We start from the raw sequence: 8,507 nt of genomic DNA, 5'->3' as shown, positions 1-8,507 counted from the left end.
GTGAATGTGGATATGTACCCCACGTATACCAGGTTGGGGAAGATACAGACACCCTTCCTCCCCAACAGCTGGTGCCAGACACACAGGCCGTGACTCCCAGTCCTGCTCCAGCTGCTGGCATAGAGCCCCTCACTCATGCCAGCCCTCTTCAGTAGCTCATTTTTCAGGACGCATACCATTTGAGCTCCAGTGGCTGAAAAGCAGGCTCCCCCTCATTCCAGCAGCTGACATCACAGGCCAGAGGCACCCATACTCCCAGTCTGACTGTAGGAGCTGACACCAGTTTTCATTTACACACAAAGGTCTGAACGGTACCTGGCACTTAGTCTTTGCAGCACATGCACACATGTGGGATACAGAGTGAGGTTACACAGAGAGACAGTTAAGAAAAGATTTAATAAGAAGACATGAGAAGGAAGGACAGACTGATGCTCAGGTGCAGGGCTTAGCCAGGCCAGCATGCTGAGTGGCCCTGTTTTACACACAACTGGCCTGTTTTATACTCCTGTGTATTCCCATCTTTGTTCTATTCTGTCCACCTTCCCCTGCACATCCCTCATGGATTTGTACAGCTGTATTGATTTGTTGTTTGGTTTTGGGTTTTTAGGAAAAATATCAATCCCAAACAATCAATTCCTGTACACTTCTGAGTCTGGGGTCCCCCTGGTTTACAGTCTTATCAGTTGCAAAGTCCAGGTTGATCTTCCTGGAAGTGGTACCTATAGTTTCTTGGTAGCCCATCAATTAGTGTGAGTGGTGAGGTTTGTTTCTTGTCATGGTCTCTATGTTTGTTTTGTCAGGTCTGTGTCTCAGTATAATTTGTCTGGTTTTCCCTTTTTCCCTTGGGTTTCCCAATTGACAAGGGCTCTGATCAGATAACCTTGCTGGAATAAACATTCTCACACTCCCACATAGGCCCATCAGTTAGTGTGACTGACCATGTTTGGTTCTGATCACTGCTTCCCTCACAATTTACTGGTCAGGTTTGTGTCCCCATATGTTCTTGATTTATGGCTTCCTCCCTTCTTGCATTGAAAAAGGCCTTTGACCAGATGCCCTTAAAGGAGCAGACATTCTCCTCCCACATACCTTTCAAACTTGTTAAGGAAATTACCATATGCAAGCTCAGGCCAGTTAGGATTTTGTAGATATTGTGCTACGATTGACATTAAACCACCACTTTCCCAAAAACAAAACAACGGTATATGAAATCTCACTCTTTCCCCTAAATTAAGAGTAGGCAAACATTTGTTGTCTTATCAAAGTCTACTTTACTGTTTAAATGAAAAGTGTTAATGTTATGCTGAATATTTTCTTACCATTCTCTTGCATTCTGTTATTTGTCTCTGTATGTCTGCTGTCTTTTGTCTCTTCCCTGAACTGGAGGCTGTCTGGAGTTCAGCTCATCTCGTGCTCTTGTACAATGAGACCAGCTGTATGCCTGGAACTCAGACGTGCTACAATAGGCAGAGAATACAATTTTTAAAGGGCTTAAATAGCAGTCTAAAAATACCAGGATGGTGCTTTTATTATTTGAAGTTACCAAGCTGGCACTTTAAGTATATGAGCTTTGTACAAATTTTTTGAGCAGGAATGCCTGAGGACAGGCCATCTGAATTAATGATGACTCAGGGAGTGCCACACATATCTAGGTGTCTTGAAGAAGCATGTTCATTAATTCAGTACATCCTATAAAGAAGTACTTGACACTAGTAACACCTAAGTTATTGTAAGACACTGAAGTTCATTACATTTTAGCATTTATTAAGATCTAGTGTTACTGCTAATAATATTGACTCTAAAATCCCAGGCTGACAACAGTTCTCATCAAACATTGATGAGCATATACAGGGCATGAAAAAATTCTGTAATGGCTACAAAAGAGCCCTCTGCAAGAAGAAAGAGAAAAAAATTATGGTGGGGTAGGTGTCTCAAAGACTACACTAAAGATTTAGAATAAGGATATATGCTTATCATGTTAATTTGTATGTGACAACTCATAACTGGGTGGGGAAATGACTTTTCTCTTGTGTGTGGTTTTTTTGTTGTTGTTTATTTGGTTTTTTAAAGTAAATGCTTACCTTCAATTACAAAATGCTGCAGAGCATGGTAAAAGAATGTTTGGAGTGCTGAACTGCAAGAAGTAGTTCAGCATTGCCAGAAAAGAGATCTTGTCCGTATTCTTATTGATCCTTGATAAAGCGTATGCAGTAAGAGATGAAAGCCCCTTTCTTTGTGTGCTAATGGCTCTCATACAGTTAGACAACAGAGATGCAGATTAGATTTCTGCTATTTTCACATTATGATAGTGGTAATTCTTGAGATAATTTTCCCAAAGATTTCCATGCTGTTGTGCAAATACCTTTTTTTCTCCTTTTCTGCCTTTCTAACAGACTAATGGCATCTGTGCATTTTCTAAGATAACAGCATTGAACTTTTCATGTTCACAGTTGGTATAGGAACTTGCTAAGTAAGGAAATTTTAATTTCATTAATGTGTGCAGGAGTGTGTGCAGGATTTGGAGGCAGCATACTGCCCACAGGGGGTGAGACTGTTCATCCTCTCGCTGCAAAATCCAGAAGCTTTTTCTCCTTTGAAGATACCTTCCCAATTATGAAGCTGAAGCTTGGTGACATCACAAAACTGGGAAAGGGACTCATTTCTGATTGTGTCTGCTGGGCATGGTGTGTTCCATGTGTTTTGCTTGCAGAAGAAACATGAAGTTCTGTTTTAGTAGCAGAATAAGATACACTCAAGAAAACAAATGCAGTGAAATTCATATATAAGGTAGAAGTCAAATGATTCATTTTTTTAAATATAGTTCAAATCCATCCCTATGAGTTTCCACTGACTTTGCAATTTATTTTTTAATTGGTTATGTTATTCTTTTATTTGTTCCCTTTTTTCTTTTTTTCTTTTTTTTTACAATTTGAGTTTCATCTTGTCCCAGTTCTGCTCTGTGCAGGTTTAGCAGTTGATAAACCTATATACTATTTCTCAGCAGATTGAACAAATGGGTTTTGTGTGAGAAGGAAGTCAGTGGCAGTCAGTGCAGATTTTGGTTGGGCAAGGGTAGAACAGGATGAATTTTAGTAGGTTGTGTGCCTTGCCTTCTTATCCAATGTATTTCTTAAGGCCTCTTCTTTGTCATCTCCACCGTGGCTGTGTGACTGGCAGTGCGTTTCTCCTTTCCACTTCTCTATCCTGTCTGTGGGCTGTTTTTCAGTAACAGCCCAGCTCTTCATTTTGTGGTTCCCAGTTTGGTGTCCCTTCAGTAGGAAGAAAGAAAAACCCTGACAAGCTGCCTGCCCCCAAGGGATAGCAACTGCAAAGATGTGAAATGAAAAAAAAAAATACTGTTAGGGTGGGGTTTTTTTAATGCATCAATATGCACAAATACATTGTATGTAGGTTAAGTCAAGGTGTAGAGGTGTATATAAAAGTATAGATGTGTTGGGTTTGTTTGAGATCAAGTAGTGCATTTAATTTGATTCCAGCTGCTTATAAAATTCTCTTTGTTAACCTCAGACTTGGACAAGAAGATAGTATTGCAGTCTTTATTTCCTTTATTTTTAAATTTTGTTCTACCCAATTCTATATGTCCTTAAAAACTACTTGCTTTCATCTCCTCCATTTAATTTTCAAAAACATAATTTCAGGAGAAAGTCTGAAATTTCTGGAGTCATGGCTAAAGCTGACATCAAACCAAAATCTATGCATTATGCCAAAAAATGGTCAGATGATGTAGAGAACTTACACAGATTTCAGCAAGCTGGATACAGAGATGAGGTTGAATATAAACAAGTAAAACAAGTTGATATGGTAAGATTTAGAGCTCTGCAAGGGTTATTACTTTAAACTTGTCTTATGTTAAATGATTGGATACAATTAGAGGTGCTACTTATTTCCTTTTATTTAAGCTCATTTCTGATACAGGTTTTTTCTTGCAGGTCTGAGTTGAATTCTGGAGATATTAACTGCAGAATAATTCACTTCACAGAACCACTACCCAGCCTGTGTTTTTGTTGCCCCTCTTACGCATTTAGCAGCATTATAGACTTCTTCGAATAGATGTAACTGCTATCTCAAAGAATAATTCAGTTTTGAAGAAAGGAATATATCAAAGTGAGTTCTCTATGATGTTTCCCCATTACTCTGCCAGTGGACCTGATAGGAAATTCATTCATTGTCCAGGGAGTCAGACCTGTGTCATCGCTACCAACTTCAGTTTTACAGCTGAATTCTGTAGTGGTATAATCAGACTTTGCACACACTCAAAACTTGGCTTCTGTTGAAACTATCCACAACAGAAATATTTGATGCCAGCTGTAGTAAAGGGAGTTGTGACACAGGCTTGCATCTACTGAGAACATCAAAGACTTAGTCCTCTGCTCACTGCAGTTGGTGGCAATGCTCCCCAGTGCATCAAGTGAGCTAATGAGTAACAGCTAGATATTCAGTAGCTACTTGAGATTCAAAATAACCAAGAGGTTAATACAGCAAACAACATGTTATCTTTACTAGAGCTCTGTAATTTATGTGGCAGCACTAACAAAACTAGCCAGCTGCAACAAGGCTTTTACCACCCCATACCATCAGTCTCACACATGGTTTCAAAAGTTCATCTACTGTCTGTGCCATTTCTTCATCCTCTTCAGGCCAGTCCATCCCACTTCTTGCCTCTGCTGCATCCACCTCTGGGCCCCCTGAAGCCACCCCACAGCTGTATATTATCAATGTTAATTAACCTGCCTTCATTCCTCTGCAATTCCTCTCCAATTCCCCCCTTTTGTCTTTTCTTTTTTCTTTTCCTTCTTAACATTTCATACCTTATGTATTTAACAATCATCACAACCTTTTCACAAATAAACTTTTCATACAGTTCGGATAACTTGTCCCTGAACTCTTTTCTTTTTCTTCTCAACATTTCATGCCTTATGTATTTAACAATCATCACAACCTTTTTACAAATAAACTTCTCATACGGTCCAGGCAACTTGTCCCTGAACTCATACACATGTTCCTTCTTCACTTTTATCTTGGGCTTTTCAGCTTCTGGGGGCTGATCACCTTTCTTCTCATCTGCTTTCTTGACTTTATCTTCCAAAGCAGCATATATAGTATGAAAAATCCATTTTTAAAAGATCTTAATCTTGTGCGCACATAAGAAAGAGCAGAATGGTCCTAAGACAGTCACTCCTCATCCAGTTAACTCAAAACATAGCAAAACATTGATGTGCATGACAAGATGCAGTTTATTGCTTTGTCATGGGCTTGGATACCACTGTAAAGGCTGTGGTGTAAATTCCTTTAACTGTGCAAAAGGAAATCTTCTAATTAGTGCCATAGGATCAGTCTGTTTGGGATTTATGGCAGGGCATAACCATAGGCAATTAAACCCTGGTAAAAGTTAAAGAACACCACTTAGTCAATGTAAAATGGGCGTGCTCTCTGTTCAAACTTACTAGGATCTGGCAATGATTCTCTTTCAACACATTTTGAAATGTCTCCTTTACTCCATATTATGTTTCCATAATGCATAATTCCATAATGTTGTTATTAATTATGCAATTTTAGTGTAGGTGGAACAAATATTAAGGCTGCTGTGTTTAGACAGAGAATGCAAATAGCTCTATGCGTGAACTAGTAAGGTAAGTGATGAAACTACCACTTCTTGGACTCTCCAATTAGAGAATGCTGTAGTTTGACATCCTGTTGTCAGCTCTGCCTGGAAGAGAAATAAGATCCTTATTACCTGATTTTTCAGGTTCAGTTTGATTGTAGGTGTTCAAGGTGCAGATAGCCACTAAAGCCATAAAGCTGTTGAATGTACAAGTGCTCAAGCCAAGTAACGAGCAATAGGATGAGAAGAAATGGCTTCAGGTTGCACCAGGGGAGGCTTAGGTTGGCTATTATGGAAAATTTTGTTACCAAAATGGTTGTCAAGCCCTGGAACAGGCTGCCCAGGGAAAGGGTTGAATCACCATCCCTGGAGGTATTTAAAAGACGTGTGGACATGGTGCTCAGGGACATGGTTTAGTGGTGGGCTGGGGTAATGTTTGGACTTGATAATCTTAAAGGTCTTTCCCAACCTAAACAATTCTATGATTCTAAGTCTTTAGTTTAAAGCTTCACATTGTGGAACACTGAAGAGCATGGTGCTGGTTTCGTGCAGGACTGCTCCTGCCTGTTTTTGAGACTATGATACATACAGATCACTACATTTTTATGAAACTGCTAATGAAAAGCACATTTTTCATAGTCAGGAGGATCCTGAAGAAACCTTTACATGTGTCACTCTTACAGAAGTGGAATCTTTCAGCCTCTCAAGATTGTTGAATAACTGAATAGCATTGATGTTTTATTCCTTAATGAAGTATTTTAAAAGCTTTGACTCATCCACTTTTTAAAATACTCTATAATCTATCAAATATTCTTAGATCCTTTTCTCTAGATTTTTCTGATCAGATAATTTTTTTATACTAGACCAGAAAACTGTTTTCTGACATCTTGTTCTTAATCTTTCTTTTTTTAAGGTTAAGCAAATTAATAGTAAAGTAATGTTGAGATGCAAATGAGGTTTTCCCATGGAAATATACCCTATATTCCTTGCAATATAATGCACAAACATCATTTGATGTGAGCATGTTCATGTGAAAGTATATCCTCTTTATTCTGTTCATAGGTAGAGCATTGGCCAGAAACTGGATTTGTTAAAAAACTTCAGAGAAGGGACAATACGTTCTATTATTACGATAAGCAAAGAGAATGTGAAGACAGAGAAGTCCATAAAGTGAAAGTTTATGTGTATTAGTTTGTTTATTGTTCTAATTTGTTTGTATCTTCTTACAAACCTGTTTGTTAGAATATGTAAGTAAATGAGATCGTGTAACCTAACTTACTTACTAGTCACCTTATTTAGACTACATGGAAATTTCTTAAATTTGTATGAGCTCTGTTAGAGAAATGACTGAAAACTACTCAGAAGCAACATTGAAGTGTTTTTATTCCAGCAAGGTTTTAAAGGCATGTAAAACTGCAATGACACAAATAAAACACTGCTACTCAGATTTTCATTTTGATTTCTTTTTTTATTTGGGTTGCTCTGAATGTACTTTTTAAGAGAGAGCTTTTTGCGTGCTTTGCAATCAAATAGGGGGAACAGGACAGTTACCAGCATAACCCATCTATTCTGTCACTTGTGGATCTCACTTTAACTTCATAGATTCCTAAAAAAGAAGTCTTCCAGTGGATATGAAAAGAGCCTTTAAAATATTAACAAAAATAGATGTGTTGTGTAGCCAGCCCAAATTTAGTGACAGAAATTATTGCTGTCAGCACGGACAGAGTAAGTGAGAAAGTTTTCTACAGTCGCTTTCTCAGTCTGTAAAAAGGACATAGTTGTGCATTCACGAGTGGGAAGTAAAACTGCAGGTAAGGTTTTGGATCTTAACTTTTTTTAAAGAAAGGCTTTTAAAAATTGAAACAGATATAGAAGATTATTCTAGGCTTCCCTCATTTTACCTGACTGCACCTCAATGTTTTTGTGATACTGCTGGATGCTTTCACTCTTGTATTATGTTTTAAAACAATGAGAGTGCGTTTCATACAGCCCATGGAGATTTCTTTTAATTTCAGACAAGTAGCACGGGAATTCATGTCCCACTTCTGAAATGCTGACTTTGTATGAATTGCCAGACTCTTCTCACTTCGAGAGAACTAATTAGACCTTATTACTTACATTTTTCAGCATTGAGATTCAAGGTTGAATCTCACCGTGAATCTCTCTGTAATATTTCAAAGATTAATGGATGAAAAGAAAAGATGAGATTAGTGCTGGAGACCAGTTTACAGACACAGCCTTTGGCAGGACGAATGCTGTGTTGGGAGTGCACTCACTTCATTAGCAGAACAGCAGGTTTTGTATTGGCAGCGGCAGTTTCAGTTATAATGTCCTTAACAGTTACAGAAGAGTTCGTATCCATATTTCACTCTAGTTCATGCTAAACCTGAGGTTAGTTAAAACCACTCTATTTACAGACCATAGCTGTGTGAATGGCCTTAGCTCTGAAGCCGAAGGGGTTGCTCTCTTTGAAAAGAAACAGGTACAGGGGTTCTTGCCTGAGTTCAAGTTTGTCTGTGATCACAAGACAGCCTTAATCTAGTATAAGCATGTTTGCTTGAGTTAATAAGATTCACAGAATGGTTTGGGTTGGAAGGGCCCTTTGAAGATCATCTCATCCAAACCCTCTGCCATGAGTAGGGAGACTTTCCACTAGACCAGGTTGCTCCAAGCCCCATCCCAGCTGACCTTGAATGCTTCGGGGATGGGGCACCCACAGCTGCTCTGGGCAACCTGTGCCAGTGCCTCACTGCCCTCACAGTGAAGGATTTCTTCTCTACATCAAATTTAAACCTACCCTTTTTCAGTTTAAAACCGTTGCCCTTTGCCCTGTCACTACAGGTGGTGTCCCCAAAGTGGGGATGTTACCCAGTGTGCATTAGCC

The 8,507-nt window shown here is 38.9% G+C and overlaps 1 protein-coding gene across 1 annotated transcript; it reads left to right on the top strand.

Annotated features, from left to right (window-relative positions):
- The first annotated feature begins 644 nt into the window (after positions 1-644).
- On the top strand, positions 645-6,993 carry MEIG1 (meiosis/spermiogenesis associated 1). The gene is given in 4 exon segments (XM_005240168.4): positions 645-1,676; positions 1,678-1,729; positions 3,667-3,822; positions 6,686-6,993. Coding segments are annotated over 4 exon segments (420 nt in total). The 5' UTR covers positions 645-1,593; the 3' UTR covers positions 6,815-6,993.
- Positions 6,994-8,507: the final 1,514 nt, after the last annotated feature.

This window comes from Falco peregrinus, chromosome 6 (genome assembly GCF_023634155.1).
Source record: "Falco peregrinus isolate bFalPer1 chromosome 6, bFalPer1.pri, whole genome shotgun sequence".
NCBI classification, from domain to species: domain Eukaryota; kingdom Metazoa; phylum Chordata; class Aves; order Falconiformes; family Falconidae; genus Falco; species Falco peregrinus.
Note: the sequence above shows the minus strand (reverse complement) of the source record. Positions and strands in the feature narration are given on the sequence as shown.